This window comes from Parus major, chromosome 26 (assembly GCF_001522545.3).
Source record: "Parus major isolate Abel chromosome 26, Parus_major1.1, whole genome shotgun sequence".
Taxonomy (NCBI): Eukaryota; Metazoa; Chordata; class Aves; order Passeriformes; family Paridae; genus Parus; species Parus major.
In genome coordinates, this window is record NC_031795.1 from 3905151 (window position 1) to 3921142 (window position 15992).

The following is a 15992-nucleotide window of genomic DNA, read 5'->3' on the forward strand; positions in this document are numbered from 1 at the left end:
GGGGGCCTGAGGCAGGAGAGGGCACTTCGGGGGGTTTGGGGGGGTCTGAATTCGGGGGATGCTCGAGGGGGATCAGTGGAGGGGAACTGGGGACGGGTCTGGGGAAGGAGAGGGGCTGGGGGTCGGTGCAGGGGGATTTGAGGGATCTGGGCTGGAGGGTCGCTCAAGAAAGGGTCGGTGGAGGGGGATTTTGCAGGCTCCGGCTTGGAAGGATGCCCTCGGGGGTGAGTGAAGGGGGATTTGAGAGGGGTCTGGAATAGAGGGAGACTTCAGAGGCGCATCGGGGGCTCTGGGGAAGGATGGGGTTCGGGGGCTGAAGCAGTCACAGTGTCCCCATGTACGGCCCGGTCCCAGCAGCCCCAGAGCACTAAAGCAATGCCGGGGTCCCGCTGCACCCCCACAACATCTCGGGGGGCTCCTGGCTGCCCGTGCCCAGGCTGTGCCGGGTCCCGACTGAGCCCAGAACGCCGCATTTGACCCGGCATGGGGCACAGCTCGGGGAGAGTTTACCCGAGCCGCAGACTTTACAATTTACAATTTCCATTCCACAATTTTCCAGTTCCACCCTCACCCACGGCTCCGAGGTGGAGCTGCCGGACATCAGCCCTGCGTTCGGAGGGACGGGAGCTGCGGGTCCCAGCACGGAGCCAGCGAGCCGTGTCCTGCCCTCTGCGGGGACACCGCGGGGACACCGCGGGGACACCGCGGGGACACCGCGCTGCTCCGGGCTGTTGCCATGGAGCAGTGGCTGATGTCACCTCGGGAAAGCTGCGAGTGACCCCTCTGTCCCCGAGCAGGACTTTGCCCAGGAATCCTTCTGGGGAGGGATGGAGGAGCGTGGGGGGAGCAGGGGACGAGGGGGGGTCCTGTCACCACCCGCGGGGACAAAGTCCAAAGCAGCAACCGGGCCGAGATAAAGCTGCAGGGACCAAGCTCCCGGCAGTGGAATAACAGCGTGGGGACATCCGTGACACCAAAGGGACGCTGGGCGATGACAGCCCCGGCGGGACAGCCCTGCTGGGACCCCCGAGCAGGGAGGGACAGCAGCAAAGTGTGGAGGTGCCCACCCCTCCTCCTCTTCCTCCTGCTTTTCCCCCTGCTCAGGGGATTTTGCAGAGGATCCTCAAATGGTTTGGCTTGGAAGGGACTTTGAAAATCCCATTCCTGCCATGGACAGGGAAAATTTCCACCATCTCAGGTTGCTCCAAACACCCAGGCTACCTAAAAACAGAGGCCAGACAAAATGAAGAGCATAAATGGCAGTTCTATTGATTGAAGGGCCTCCAGGTACATTTTGGGCAGACAAAGCCTCTCCCAGGGGTGACATTCAATAATGGACCAGAGCTCACAGGTTTTCACACTTTTTAAAGTTTGGTCCGTTTGCATATTGAGAGTTAATCTTCCAATTCCAGCTTCAGGTAATGAAGTCATTTACCCCAAGTTTGCTCCCCCCAATTCACTTTTGTTTCCATCTCTCAGGGCCTGAGGCAGAGAGGTGTCCTTGATCCCCAGGCCTGGAGAGGAATTGTTGTGTCTGACCAAAATGGGAAAGCAGCAGCTGACACTGCACGTGGAATTTAGTGTTCTACACTGAAGAACTGCAGGACTACAAATGTATGAAAAATAGAAAATCTAAAATCCTAAGGCTTCACTAGCCCTGTCCAACCTGGCCTTGGACATTTCCAGGGATGGGGCAACCAGTTCTATAAAGCAGCACAATAACCTGTGCCCCAACACCGCCCTGCACGGCCTCGCCCAGCGGTGCCACGGGCTTGTCACGGAGCCTGGCACCTCCTCTGCCAAATCACCATCCCTGTGTGTTTTGGCTGCACTCCCGACCCTGATCCCAGAACCTACACGAGCCATCTGCACCCCTCGGGGCTCCCAAAAGCCACCACAGCTCCCGGGACCACGCAGGTGGCAGAGATCCAGCCGGGTCCTGGCAGATTTAGGGGTTTTTGGGGATGCTGTGTCCCTTCTCATCCCCAAAGTCACATCAGCGGGCAGGAAAATTTTACAGCGTGGTGAGAAGTGCACAGAAACACAACCATGACGCTGTGCCTCGCGTCAGGCTCTGATAAATTTTCTCCTGACTCCTGCCCGGGTGGAATTGCTGCACCCAGAGCCGGTCTGGAATGGCTTGGAGGAGCCTCGTCAGGTGTTCAGGGCTTGTGGAAACTAGGACATCCTGACTTGCCGCTGGCTAACTCCTTTGTGAGAGCCCAGCCTAAGTTTCTCCACCTCTAAATTGGGGTGTAATGACACTTCCCCCTCTTTCATGAAGCTTCAACTCTTTCTGATCTCGGCAGGGAAATAAATCATCGCGCGGGATCATAAAAGTCATCAAACGGCAACCTGGGGTGAACCGAGCCGCAGATGGAGGGAAGGGCGCGGGCGCTCGGAAAATGAGAGGTAGGAGCGAGCCAGATGTCATCGGCAGCTCTTTCCCCTGTAGGGTTAATGTCCCCCCCCCCTTCCCCTCCCTGCCTGCCCTGGAATTCCAGCCATTGGCTGGCTCCCGAGGTTTAGGCTAAAAAGCCTCTAATTAGGACCCCGGCTGCCGCGGAGCCAGTGCCTGGGCAGGCAGGGGGGAAAAAAGAGAGGAAAAAAAAAAACAAAAAAACCCCAACAACAAAAAAAACACAACGTTTCCCTGACTGAGCTTGGATGTTTTCCTTTCGCTTTGCAAAGTTTTCCCAGCCCAGGCTCCATTCCCTCGCGTCCTCCGGAGCAGGGCGGGACAGCGGCGGCCGGCGCGGGGCTGGAGCGGGCGGCCAAGCCCGGAGCGGCGGAACGCGGGGCCCGGAGCACCGGGAAAGGGCAGGTACGTGCGGCTGGAAGGGACTCCGGGCTCGGCTCTCCCAGCTCCGTGGGGAGATGGAGGTGGGGGAGAGGGAGATTGAGAGGGAGATTGAGAGGAGGGGACAGAGAGCTGCTGCGAGGGGAAGGGGACGGGAGCGAGGCGGAGCAGGGAGATTTTGGCTGTTTGGAGGTTTTTTGGGGGGTGGGGGGATAATATCGCTGCCCCCGCGGTCTTTGTGGTCGGGGAAATGTCCCCTGAGAGCAGGAGGTGCTGCCTGTTCCATCGTGCCAGGCTCTGCCAGCCCGCAGCGGGCAGGTGCTCCGGAGCCGGGGGCTGCTTCCACCATCCCTGCTCCCCTGGCATCGGCCGGGAATGGGATGTTTCGGGATGGGGGATGGAGCTGGGCCCCTCCAGACTTGCCGGGCTGAAATCTGGTGGCCACAGGGAGGGGTGGAGTGAGGGGGTTTTCACCCCGGTGGCCACGGGGAGAGGAGGGGACGCGGATCTTTATCCCGGTGGCTGCAGCGAGAGGAGGGGCGGGGGTCTCAGTCCGTAGCCGCGGATGTACGAATGGGTGAGCCAGGGTGGGTTAATGGGTTACTGCTCCCTGCCGTGCCTGCGGGATGGAGGGAAAACACAGTAGGAAAAGCCATTTGCAGCACTGGCACATCCCCTGGTGAGCCAACAGAACGCTCCCCTCCGGTGCTGCGCGGCAGAGCAGGATGCTGAGACCCTCCCCCATCATTTGGGGGATAGCAAAAGCCTTTTTTAAAGCCAGGGCCACGACGCTGCTGTGCCCAGCAGTGGCACCGAGGGCTGCTCCACCTGGTGCCACCCCAGGTCCAAAAGGCACCGTGGGCTCCTGGGTGAGACCGGCTCCAGGTCGGGCAGGACTTGCTGCTCCGGCTCTGCTTGCCAGACCTCAGCTTATCTCGCCCCAAAAGATGCATCTTTACTGCTCTGCATCTTTATTGCTCCGCATCTTTATTCCACTCTCCTCCAGCGCAGCTGTGTTGACGGGAGCTGAAGCAAAAACAGGTTATCCCGTGGGTGAGGCCAGCGTGGAGCTGTGCCTCTGGGAGCTGCCGGCGCTGCCGGGTGCTTTGAGGGGCTTTTTGGAGATGTTGTGTTTCCTGGGGACTCTGTGAAAGCGAAGTTGAGGCAGGGATGAGGCTCCCTGGCCGTGCTGGGAACAGGGAGCCTGTGCTGAATTCCGAGCGGGCTGGGGTGGCTGGGCTCCAAGTTAATGTGTGACCTTGGCAGCAGAGGGCTGGGAGCCCACACAGACTCCCACAGCCAGCTGGAGACAGGGGCTGCTCCCGGGGAGCCAAATCAGATTAGTATTCCCAGGAATTTCAGCCTCTTGTACTCGGGGAGCTGAGACAGCTTCCGATCCTTTGGAGAGCAAGAGGAGCTTGGGCAAACGCGTCCGGAGGAGCTCCCACAGGCAGGACAAGAGGATTTCCAGCCAAGGCAAATGACAGCCAGTGCCACCCAGCCTGCCCGACTGGTCTGTCACACGTCCCTTCTCGGGGACTTGCTGGCTGCTCCCCCAAAGTGCCAGCACGGTGCCACCTCCCCTGGCGCCCGGTTTGGGGCAGGCTGGGAGCATCCCTGTATCCCTTGGCAGCCCAGCGGGGCAGGGCAGCCAGGGAGTGCCCGGGGGCAGCCAGGGAGGGCAGGAAGGAAGAGGGGACAGGGCCGGGGAGCAGAGGAGCCAGACCTGTTGGGGCTGCCTGGCTCTTTAGCATGGGAGGCGCGTACCTCTGTCACCGTCTGGGGCTAATTACAGGGACTTGTTTACAGCCCAGACGGCTGCCAGCCAGCGTAATCACATCAAACTGGGCTGGGCTCTCCAGCACATCCCCGTGCGTTCACAGCGGCCGGGAGCCCTGCCCGAGCCGCTGTCCCCCAGTGTCACCCCACCTCAGGGATAGGGGGGTCCCTGTGCCTCACTGGGCTGGGGCCAGGCCGGCACTGCCAGCCCCGCTGAGCCCCCAGAGCATCGGAGGGGTCTAATTAGCAGCAAAGTTCCAAGAGATTACACAAATGCAGCTTGGAGGCTTAATGAGCCAAGCACAGCCCGGGAATGGCACCCATCTCCCACGGGGACACCTCTCCCAAACCGGGCAGCAGCAGAGACACGAGGGTCCCTCTCAGCATCCCCAGGGTCTCTCACAACCCTGCTCCTCCTGGAGAGCCAAAGCTGTTTCTGGTCCCTCACTCGAGCCAGCAAGGCCAGGGCTCTTTTTGGGCAGCAAATACGCAGTTAAACCAGATTATTTCATCCCTATGCCAAAGTACAGCTTTGAACAACACCCTACAACCAGCCCTACATCCCCCGGGCTGCCCCAGGCTTCCAGACCCCAAATGCCAGGAAAAAGCCAGCAGGCCTTTTGTTTTATTTCTCTGATTAGCCGATCTGCAGCGTTAATCATTGACCCGGCAGCAGGGCAGGGAAACCTGAGCTGCCCCTGCTGATCCCATCTGCTCCCGGCTCCAGAGCTGCCCCCTTCGGGTGCCACAGCACCCCGAGGTGCTGCTCAAGAAGGGCACTGGGGTGTTTGGTGGCAGCAGTGGGGACACTGGGATGTCCCTGACAGGGGGGACACACCAGCACCATCCCAGTGTGGAGCAGGGAACGGGTCCTTGTGGTGGCAGAGGTGCAGGAGGACCAACATTTCATGGCCTGGGGGTTCTCACCCCTCATCCCTGAGATCATTTGATGCAGGGAACATTTTCCATAGGGGTTGACCTGTCCATGGTGGGCGTTGCAGGGGTGAATCCCTGGTCACAGCCCCGTGATTTCCCTCCACGGGGAGCAGCAGTTCAGTCCCAGCCCACCCTGGCTGCCCATGCCAGGGCAGGAAACGTGGGCTGAGGGCGTCAGGCTCTGGGCTGGCATCCAGGGAACCCCAGGAGCCACCACATCAGCATCTCGCCTTTGTTTTGGGAAGCCAGGGCAGGAAGGAAGCGCGGTGGAAAGGAGGGGACGCCACCGGATGGGTTTCCACTGCGTAACCCCGAGCCAGGCGTGCGGTGTGGGCTGGGACAGCCGGGCAGGAACAGCCCTGGGCAGAACAATGGCAGCCCGAGGGGAAGGAATTATTTCCCACTGAATTGGGCTCAACCTCAGTCTGTTCCCACTCAGGGATGGGCAACTAGCCCTGGGATTAGGTGTGCCAGCTGGGGGAAAGCTTCTGCTGTGGGTGTTGCTGTTTTCCAAAAACTGTTTCAGCTTGAGCTTGGGCACTTGGGGTCTTCTCTACCTGGCTTCATCCCATTCCCATCCCATCCCCATCCCATTCCCATCCCATTCCCATCCCATGCCAGCCCATGCCCATCCCATCCCCATCCCCTCATTGTGGGTTTGCTGTAACCCCCAAAGAGAAAGGAGCCCCCCCACAAAATCCCTTGTATTCCTGCAGTGGTTCAGCCGAAGCTCTGGAGGTTGTGGTGGTTTGGAGCATCATCCCAGCTGGACGTGCCCCAAGGTCGCTCCAGGAGATGAGGAGCTGCTTGTCCTGCTGCCACGTGGGCACAGGACAGGTATCCAGGGACGGACCCCTGCTCCCTGCCTCGTGTCTGACCATCTCTGTCTCTCTGTCCCCAGCTCATGTCCCTGCCGAGCCCTGCATGGCCCCAGCAGGACGAGCCCTCCCCCTGCGGCACCACCACCGGTCTCCCCCCGGCCTCGTCCGACAGCGACTCCGGCTGTGCCCTGGAAGAGTATCTGGAACCTTCCGCGGAGCCCGCGCCCCCCGAGGTGGGCAGCACCCGGCTCTCCCCCAGCCCTGGGTGGCTCCCACACCAGAGCACCCCATTTCTCAGGGTTAAACACACATTTTAGCAGCTTTGAGCTAAACACAGTTTAATCTCCCTCTGAAATTGTGTTTCTCCCAAGGTGCTGCTGTGTTTTGGGCCCCGCTCGCCGCAGCCTGGCTCTCCCTCTGACAGGACCCGCAGCAGAGCCCTCCTGCAGCAGCTGCCTCCTCAGGACTGTGATGTAAGACCCCCCTTTTTTTGGGTGCTGCTCCCCTCCCCAGGCTCATCTGATGCTTTTTGGGACTACTTAAAAACAGAGGCCAGACAAAATGAAGAGAATAAATGGCAGTTCTATTGATTGAAGGGCCCCCAGGTACATTTTGGGCAGGCAAAGCCTCTCCCAGGGGCTGCACACAAAAATGGACCACGGGGTCACAGGTTTTCACACTTTTTAAAGTTTGGTCTATTGGCATATTGGGGGTTGATTTTCTGATTCCAGCTTCAGGTAATAAAGTCATTTACCCTAAGTTTTGCTCCCCACTTTTGTTTCCATCTCTGGGGGCCTGAGACAGCGACTCCAGGCCTGGAGAGGAATTGTTGTGCCTGAGCAAAATGCAAAAAGCTGACCCTGTGTGTGGAGTTTAGAGTTATCCAATGAAGAACTGCAGGACTACTACATTTTCTAAAATAGAAAAGCTAAAATCCCCTGCCCCCGGTGCCCCACAGGAGCGATACTGCCCTGACCTCGCCGAGGAGGAGCGGCGGCAGCTCCGAGCCTTCAGCGCCCGCCGCAGGCAGGAGGCTCTGGGCCAGGGCCTGGTGTGTCCCGTGCCAGCTCCTTGCCACGGCTGTCCCTGCAGGAAGGTGAGCTGTCCCCTCCAGCGCCCATTCCCTGCCAGGGACCCGGCCCCAAAAGCCAGCCCGGCCCCAAACCCACCGTCCCTCTGCCTTGCAGTGCGGCCGGAGGCTGAACAAAGGAGACCCGGGGATTTCAGCGTCTCGCCTGGGGGACCAGTTCTGGCACCCGTCCTGCTTCTCCTGCCACTTCTGCCACCAGCAGCTGGTGGATCTCATCTACTTCCAGCAGGATGGGAGGATCTACTGCGGCCGGCACCACGCCGAGCTCTTCCGACCCCGCTGTGCCTCCTGCGACCAGGTGGGTGCTGGCCAGGTGGGTGCTGGCCAGGGGCAGGCTTTGACCTCCCTGAGGCTGTTAAACACCCCCAAGCTCAGCTGGGGGCTCCAAATCCATCAGAACCACCGATGGGCCGGAGGAATATTCCTTCCTGAGCCTTGCAGAGAGCCCCACGGGCTGGCGGCTCCTCCTCACTCCTCAGCACAGTGAAGCACCGCGGGTTCTGAGACTGTTTTCCTTTTCCAGCTGATCTTCATGGAGGAGTGCATCGAGGCCGAGGGCCGGCGCTGGCACCTGGAGCATTTCTGCTGCCTGGAGTGCGATGAGCCCCTGCGGGGGCAGCGCTATGTGATGAGGAGCGGCCGGCCCTGCTGCCGGGGCTGCTTCGAGAGCCTCTTCGCCGAGCCGTGCCAGGCCTGCGGGGACCCCATCGGTACGGCCGCGACCCCCGCGGGCTCCCCTGGCCGCCGAGCCTTCCGAGGATGGATTTTGGCACTGCCCTCACCTGTGGTTGCCCCGTAGGTGCTGAGAGCGAGGAGGTCACACACCAGGGGCTGCACTGGCACGCCCGAGCCGCCTGCTTCTGCTGCAGCCTGTGCCGAAAGCCGCTGCGGGGACAGCCCCTGACCTGCCGCCGCGGCCGCCTCTTCTGCTCCGACACCTGCAGCCGCGGCCAGGACGCCTCTTCCACCGCCTCCGACTCCTCCGACTCGGCTTTCGCCTCCGCTCCATCCCCCGACTCCACGCCCCTGTCCCGCTCGGCTGCGGGGGGCTGCAGGCAGCAGGGGGAAGGGGCTGGTACGGTCCTACTGCCATGGGCTGGGACGGGAGAGGGAGCAAATGCAGGCTCTGCCCAGCCCCTGGGGACTTCATTGGGAATGTCACACTGTGGGAAGTGGGTATAAACCCCCAGCCCCTGGGGACTTCATTGGGAATGTCACACTGTGGGAAGTGGGTATAAACCCCCAGCCCCTGGGGACTTCATTGGGAATGTCACAGTGGGAAGTGGGGAATAAACCCCCAGCCCCTGGGGACTTCATTGGGAATGTCACACGGTGGGAAGTGGGTATAAACCCCCAGCCCCTGGGGACTTCATTGGGAATGTCACACGGTGGGAAGTGGGAATAAACCCCCAGCCCACCTCCCACAGTGGGAGCTGGGGGTGGCTCGGTGCCACCCCGCTGTGTTCCGAGACAATCCTTGCTGTGGGAGGGCAGGCTCAGCTTCTCCTTCCTCCCTTACACCCATTTCCCCTCTTCCAGAGGCATTTTCAGATCAGGCCCCAGTGCACCCTGCGTTCAGGAGCCCCGAGGATCTCGGAGCAGCCGCACGGGAGTGGAGCGGCGATGCTGCCAAGGAGCACCCAGGGATGCTGGGACCCCCAGCCGGCCACGCCTCAGCCCCCCAGCCCAGCCCAGAGCGGCCCAACGAGCCTGGAGCCTTGGGCCAGCCGCCTTTGGGGGGCCCAGACACCCGAACAGCCACAGGCAATGGAAACCCACACTTCCAAGCTGGCACCTCCCCTCCCCGACACAGCCCCCGGGCAGAGGATGGCACGGAGGAGGAGGAGGAGGACTCCTGGTGTCCCACCTGCTCCTCATCTTCAGACTCGGACTCAGAGGAGGAGGGTTTCTTTTTTGGGAAGCCCATCCCCAAGCCTGGGATGAATTCCCTGGGCAGGGAGCCCCCGGGGAGGGGCAGGGGCAGGACGGCCAAGCACTGCAGTGTGTCCTAACAGCGGGCTCTGGGCTCCCCGAGTGGCACTGCCAGGTCCTGCCAGGTCCTGCCACAGCCTCAACACGTTCCAAGTGTGTCCTGGACGCGGCCCAAGGCTGGTGGGAGAAGCTGCTGGGATCTTTTCCCCCCCGGCGGCTGTTGGCAGAGCAGAGCCTGCAATTCCTGCCAGCCTCTCCCGCAATTAGGAACAGGTAAAGCAGGAAGGGAGCGGGGCCGGCGGCCGGGCCGGGGCTCCAGCGCCTCCGACAAGGCGGCAGCTCCAGGGAGAGCGGCCGGAACTCCAGACAAGGGCAGCTGCCTGCATCTCCCCACTGCTGGGTGGGATCCTTCCCTGGACTCCTCTGTGCCCCACTGCCACCTGCTCTCCATCCCTGGTGGCACCGCTGCCACCGCGGGGAGGGGACCTGGGGCACAGCTCTGCTGCTGCCGATGACGAAGCTCCAATAAAGTTTGGCTGACATCTGAATGCAGGGTCTGTCCTGTTCCTTCCCAGCCCATTGTGACACTGACAATGTCACCGGGGCAGGGAGGTCCCCAGGGGTGGCCTCTGCCCTCTGCCACAGCCGGGGTTCGCTGTGGGACCCCTCCCCTACAGCCCCAGGAGAGCGGGAACAGAACAATGGCCGAGCAAGGGCTGCAAAGAAAACACGGTTTAATTTCAGATTTAAACCCAAAAACACTCACTGGGGTTTGGGGACACATCCCTGGCAAGCAGGAATGGAGGAGAGGCACTGCTGCCCTCCCTCCCATCACCCCACAGTAAAACTTTTGCTGCCCTCAGAAATCTGGGCAGGGCTAAAACCAAACATGTCCTGCTCACCCTCCCTCTTCCAAGAGGTCGAGTGGGGCTGCCAACACCTCCCAGCTTGTCCCGCAGGCTCAGCACCCTCCTGAGCACCCCAAAGTGCTGTCACAGCCCTGTCACAGCCCCCACCACCCTCACCCAGCTGGCAGGAGGGGGTGGCTGCCATCAGAGGCTGGCGGTGGCCGAGTCGATGGTGTCGATGAACTCCTCCAGCTGCTGCAGGTGGTAGAGGCGGCACTGGCGGAGGTTGGCCCTGAGCGCCAGCCCCAGCGCTGCCTCCATCGACGGCTCCTTCTGCAGCAGCATCGTGGCCACCACGGCGATGGTCAGGCTGAACTGCTGGTACGACTGCAGGGGAGGGCCACGGGGTCAGCACCCCACAACCAGCACCAAACAAACCCCTACTTTTAGTCCTAAAACCCTCAAACATCATCAGAGTCCCTGCAAGCTCCTTATTGCCCACAGCACCTCCCTTTGCAAGCACCAGTGCCCCCCAAAAATGCACAAATTCACACCCCCCACCACCCAGCATCGCCCCTGAAGGTCCTCAGGTGAGATTCCCCCATCCTTCAGCCTCTCCCAGGCCACCAGGTGCTCATCCAGGGGCTGCCAGGACTCACCTGCTCGATCTCTGCCTTCTTGGCGAGGACGGTGGCAGAGCGTAAGTCGACGCCGGCCGGGAATGGTGTGGGGAGCGTGGAGCAGTGCTGCTGCTGGCCAGACACAGCCTGGGAAGTGGAAAAGGCAAGGAAGGGTCAGGGGGGAAAGGGACTGAGCCAAACTGGGGCTGCCAGTGCTGGTCACTAGCCTGGGACTGGTCACCCTGCGGGAGGAGCCCCTGGTTTGCCACCCTCCCCTCGGGTGCCAGAGCCGCCCCTGCTCCCCCTCTCCCCCAATTTCTCCCCCTCATTAGGCAGTAATTAAGCTGCTCTGGAGAGCTCTCCTCGGCCTCCTCAGAGCTCCAGTCCTGGGGCTGTTCACACTCCAGCACTCCAAGCCTCCGTTACCTCCCTGGCTTTTTTCCCAGCCGTCTCCCGTTTATTGGCATCTCCGGCACAGCCGGCAGAGGGGCCGATACGGGCTCTGCCTCCAAACAAAGCTGCCCTTTAACCCCAGCCCGGGATCCTGCAGGCCACAGGGATCCCCCTCTGGGTGTGGCAGTGTCCCCAAGCCCAGGGCACCGGCCCCGTGGGGGCACCTGGGGGTGCCTGGTGGGCACCCCGACCCCGTACCGGCTTTGTCTCACCGGACCCAGGCGGGTGCTGGGGCCCTGCAGAGGTCTCTGGTGTGGTGCAGGCACCAGGGGAAGCCTGGCTGGGCTGGACCTCAGGTTCTGCTGCAGATGCTGGAGGGACCTGAGGGTTTTTGGGCGGCTGAGGGCTCTGCAGAGGCTGAGGGACAGAGAGTGGCTGTGCAGGGACAGGGGGACAGCGCTGCCAGCACAGCCCCACTGACAGCAGTGGCCTCACGGGGCTCTAACGTGGGGTGGGGACGCACCACGGAACTGCCCCACATCCCAAACTCACCCCATTCTGGGCAGCTTCTGCCTCGGCTTCTCCAGCTCCACGTGGCGGCTGCTCCCAGGAATGTGGGCTGAGCTCAGCCCCTGCCTCTCCAGAGGAGCTGGATTCCAGGAGTTCCCTCCTGGCAGGGTGTGGAGGGGCTGCTGGGCTCTGGGGATGTGACCCATGAGCGGTGCCAGCCTTGGGGACACCGGGACTGCACGGCTCTACCTGTGCAAACGTTACAGGGGGACAAAAGCTTGGGGAAGGGGGCTGTGCCTCCTCCAGACTCTGCTTTAGGGTGGGAATAAAGCACGTCCCTAGGGGAAGCTGCTGCTGGTGGGGAGGATTTGGGCAGCCTGGAGCTGGTCCAGCGCCATTTCCCAGCAGTCCCATACCTCAAGGTGCTCCTGGATCTCGGGACAGCTGGAGGTCTCCTCTGGAGGGGTTGGATCTGTCCCCAAAGCACAGGGATCCTGATCCTGGTCACCCACAGGGGTCTGCCCAGCTTCCAGCTCAACCTGGGGAGACACAGAGGCGTGAGGACACACATCTATCCCGGGATGGGATGGACAGGGCGCTAAAACCCAAAGGAAATGCCAGAGAAAGAAGAGCCTGGAAAAATTCCATGCCTGGCAAAGAGACAGCGAGGTGGAGAGGGGAAGAGCTGGAGGAGAGAGGAGAGAGATGTTCCAGCAGCCAATGAGACCCGTGATCCAGGCAGCTCCCGAGGTGGGAGCACCCCTGGCAGCAGGGGAATCTCCTACCGGCGGCTCCGCAGCACCGGCATCGGCAGCTGGGCTCTCCAGAGGGCTCCCAGCCGGACTGGGGGGCTCCAGGACATTCCCAGTCCCCACTGGCACATCCTGCAGGAAACCAGGACACGTGCAAGGCTCAGGGTGAGCACACTCCCGGTGTGGGATAGAGGGGACAGGTCAAACCCCACAACCTGCGGCTGTTCCGGCGTCTCCGCAGCACCTTGGAGGGGAGCAGGGGGCTGGGCAGGATCCGGGGGCTGCGGCTCCTTCTTGGCCGCTGGCTGGCTCGTGTTGGAGACGGCAGGAGAGGGCTTGGAGTGCTGCTTGTGCCCTGCAGGGTGGGAAACAGCGGGAGAGACTCCTCACCCTGCCCCGGGAGAGGCTGGAGAGCACCGAGGATCCGGCTCGGGGTCAGCACAGACCTCGGGGGGCTGGGGGACACCACGCCCGGGGGACCACGGTCAGCTGCCGGTGGTGGCTCCTGCGGAGGCGGCGTCTCCCAGCCGGGTGATGGCTCCAGGGCGGGCGGTGTTCCGGGAAAGCTCCTGGATTCCTGCAGGAGCACAGCCCCAGGGTGGGGGTTTAGGTTGGGAGGGGTCTCTGTGCAATCCCAGCCTAGGCAGGAGCAGCTTCCAGCGGTCCTGGTGTCCCTCATTGTCACCCCAGAGCCACCCGGGCCCCCCGAGCACGGCACCCACCGTGGAGGGCCGGCGGGGGGCCAGGGTGGGGGCTGCTCCTCCTCGGGGAATCCGGGCCAGGAATCAGGGAACACATCCTGCAGGGAACGGGGCAGGGGATGCTGTGACTGCAGAGGGTCCCCACACTGTCCCTGTCACCTGGGCAGCGAGGTGACATGAGGGGGACATGTGGCTGCCACCCCCAGCCCGTGTCCCCCTCACCAGGTGCCAGCTGTCCCCAAAGCCGTCCTCAGGCCCTTGGAATTCTTCTCTGTCACCCCAGGGGGGTGGCGGGGGGCAGTAGTGGGGTCCCCATCTCTCCTCCTCCTTCCACGGGGCGTCACCGGAGCCAGGGAAGGGTCTGGAGCCCCTGGGCTGAAATAGGAATGGCCACTGCTGAGAACTGGGATTTTCTGCTTCTCTTGCTGTTCCCCCTCCCCACTGTGACCCTCGGCTCTTTCTGCCTCTCCTTTCTGCCCTGCTTTGGATGTGTCCGTGAATCCCTCCTTGCTGCAGGATGCAATTAGGGTGAAACAGCTCCGATTTCACCTAACTGAGAAAATTAGCTCAGATTTCACCTGAGAAAATTAGCAGGCTGCCGGTGGTGGGGAACACTGAGAGCAGCCTGACTCAAACACCCCGAAATGAAACCCCAAGAGGATATGAAACCCCAAGAGCAACTGGCACTGGTAGGAAACGTTTCCTGGGAGGAGCCAGAGGGCAGCAATCCTAACTGAAGAACAGACAAAACCCCGTCACCCCATCCTGTAAAAGCTCAACCCCACTTTAGAACAGCAGAATTCACAGCTTGGCCCTCCCAGGAGTGAGTGTGGATTCCTTTCTGGAGCCCTTCCCTCCTGGAGGCTGAGCCAAAGAGATTTGTGTGGGTCTGGGTGAGCAACATCAATCTAAACTTCATAATTGCTAATTAACTTTGAAACTATTGATTAAATAAACAGTGCCCTGGTTACAACCATCCACAGTGCACTGTAGATAACTGGTTGGGATCCTTTAGTCCAACCCTCACCATCCACTGATATATAATAATATATCATAGATATATATATATAATCCATTTAACCTATGTAAATGTATTTGTTTGGCCATTCTCAGCCCTGGGGGATGAAGCTGTGGAGCCCTTTAGACACAAACTGCTGGCCAGGCAGCTCCACAGCTGGATCCAGACGTTTCCAGGCTCCTTTTGGGAATTCAGAAAGCCAGGAGCTCCTTTCTGTGCCTGGGGGGGTCCACGACTGGATCCAGGCATGTCCAGACTCGTTCTGGGGAAGGAGTTTAGGGAGCCAGAGGCTCTTTCTGTGCCTGGGAGGGTGTCCCTGACAAACTCCTACACTCCCACCGTGGCTGGGACACATCCCTGGGACATCTCCCCCCAGCCCTGTCCCTTACCGGGCACCTCCTGTGCCGGTGTCTCCTGTGCTGGTGTTCCCAGGGTGGTTCATTCCAGGGTGGTTCATCCCAGGGTGGTTCATCCCAGGGGGGCTCATTCCAGGGGGGCTCATCCCAGGTGTCCTCAGGACCGGGATGGGGACCTGGCTGTGGCCCATCCCACCACGGAGGGGGACCGGGCTGTGGAGAGATCAGAGCCCTGAGACCCCCGGGCAGGCTCGCCCCAGCAGGGATGGGGGAGGCAGGAGCCCACCCTGTGAAGACCCAGACTGTCCCCAATTCCTCCCCAAACCCTCAGCATCCCCCGGGATGGAGCAGCTCCACGGTGGGAGCTCCAGGGGCGCTCCCAGCCCGCTGTGCAGCCCCAGCCCCACGTACCTCCCTGGGGAAGCCGTTCCTGCAGCCCCGCGGGGGGAACATCCTGCCCCAGGGCCGCCCTGGCCCCCGGCCCGGGCCCGACTGGGACTCCAGGAGCTGCGGGATCTGCTGGAAGGGAGAGGCTGGGTCAGCACGGCCCCCGGGACGTCACTGCCGGCTTGGGGACGCTGCCAGGCAGGTGCCACCCATGGTGCTGTCAGCCCTGCACCCGGAGCACCGGGACACCTCCAGAGCCCCTGAGACACCTCCAGAGCCCCTGAGACACCTCCAGAGCCCCCGGGACATCTCCAGAGCCCCTGAGACATCTCCAGAGCCCCCGGGACACCTCCAGAGCCCCTGAGACATCTCCAGAGCCCCTGAGACACCTCCAGAGCCCCTGAGACACCTCCAGAGCCCCCGGGACACCTCCAGAGCCACTGAGACACCTCCAGAGCCACTGAGACACCTCCAGAGCCCCTGAGACACCCCCAGAGCCCCCGGTGTGGCCACCAGCGAGGACACGGTGGGTCTGGGGACACGAAGCCCCCCACGCTGTTCCCTGGGGGTGACACGGGACTGGCAATGCCTTGGCACCCCCTTTGTCTGCCCGAGACTCTGCTTGTGCCTGCCACGTCACCATGGGTCACCCCCTGATGTCCCCAAGGGATCCCTGGGGATCATGTCGGGACATGATGGATGAGCCCCCTGCCAGCCTGAAACCCCACTTTTGTCCCTAAATTGTGGGGTGTCAGCCTCAGGCCCTGCAAAGCAGCACTGGAGCATGGAGGGCCCTGCACCCCAATCCTGAATCCAAATCCTGAATTCCTGTCCTGAATCCCAGTCCTGAATGCCAGTCCTGAATCCCAGTCCTGAATCCCAGTCCTGAATCCCAATCCTGAATCCCTGTCCTGAATCCCAACCCTACACCTCTGCACCCCAAACCTGTAACTTCGCAACTGCACCCCAGACCGACACCTCTGCACCCCAATCCTGCCCCCCAAATCCTGCCCCCTCAATCCTGCACCCAATCCCGCACCCCGAATCCT

The 15992-nt window shown here is 61.6% G+C and overlaps 2 protein-coding genes across 7 annotated transcripts in view; one reads left to right on the forward strand and one right to left on the reverse strand.

Moving 5' to 3' along the window:
- The first annotated feature begins 2556 nt into the window (after positions 1-2556).
- PRICKLE4 (prickle planar cell polarity protein 4) lies at positions 2557-9906 on the forward strand. Its single transcript, XM_015650895.2, has 8 exons — positions 2557-2824; positions 6417-6569; positions 6708-6809; positions 7295-7432; positions 7524-7724; positions 7950-8136; positions 8226-8501; positions 8966-9906. The coding sequence occupies exons 2-8, from the start codon at positions 6420-6422 to the stop codon at positions 9436-9438; spliced, it is 1527 nt and encodes a 508-aa protein (XP_015506381.1). The 5' UTR covers positions 2557-2824; positions 6417-6419; the 3' UTR covers positions 9439-9906.
- A 169-nt stretch (positions 9907-10075) lies between these two features.
- The window catches only part of LOC107214989 (basic salivary proline-rich protein 1-like), a 7114-nt gene continuing 1197 nt past the window's right edge, over positions 10076-15992 (reverse strand). Inside the window, exons 2-13 of one of the 6 annotated variants that reach the window (XM_015650891.3) lie at positions 14968-15075; positions 14590-14769; positions 13405-13557; positions 13204-13280; positions 12928-13058; positions 12697-12836; positions 12380-12613; positions 12146-12268; positions 11772-11978; positions 11478-11636; positions 10866-10973; positions 10076-10593 (exon numbers count right to left, since the gene is read on the reverse strand). In XM_015650891.3, coding sequence (XP_015506377.1) covers positions 10411-10593; positions 10866-10973; positions 11478-11636; positions 11772-11978; positions 12146-12268; positions 12380-12613; positions 12697-12836; positions 12928-13058; positions 13204-13280; positions 13405-13557; positions 14590-14769; positions 14968-15075 — 1803 coding nt within the window. In that variant the 3' untranslated portion in view covers positions 10076-10410. Of the gene's footprint in view, positions 10594-10865; positions 10974-11477; positions 11637-11771; positions 11979-12145; positions 12614-12696; positions 12837-12927; positions 13059-13203; positions 13281-13404; positions 13558-14589; positions 14770-14967; positions 15076-15992 lie in introns of all 6 variants that reach the window. The other 5 variants (XM_015650894.3, XM_015650890.3, XM_015650889.3 and 2 more) reach the window with 5 other exon arrangements.

What these genes read in the sequence shown, in the direction of transcription:
- PRICKLE4 (XM_015650895.2), top strand. Translation starts at nt 6,420, where the DNA reads ATGTCCCTGCCGAGCCCTGCATGGCCCCAGCAGGACGAGCCCTCCCCC. An exon ending in ACGGCTGTCCCTGCAGGAAG is followed by an intron (nt 7,433 to 7,523) that starts GTGAGCTGTCCC and finishes TCTGCCTTGCAG; the next exon opens with TGCGGCCGGAGGCTGAACAA. An exon ending in GGCCTGCGGGGACCCCATCG is followed by an intron (nt 8,137 to 8,225) that starts GTACGGCCGCGA and finishes GTTGCCCCGTAG; the next exon opens with GTGCTGAGAGCGAGGAGGTC.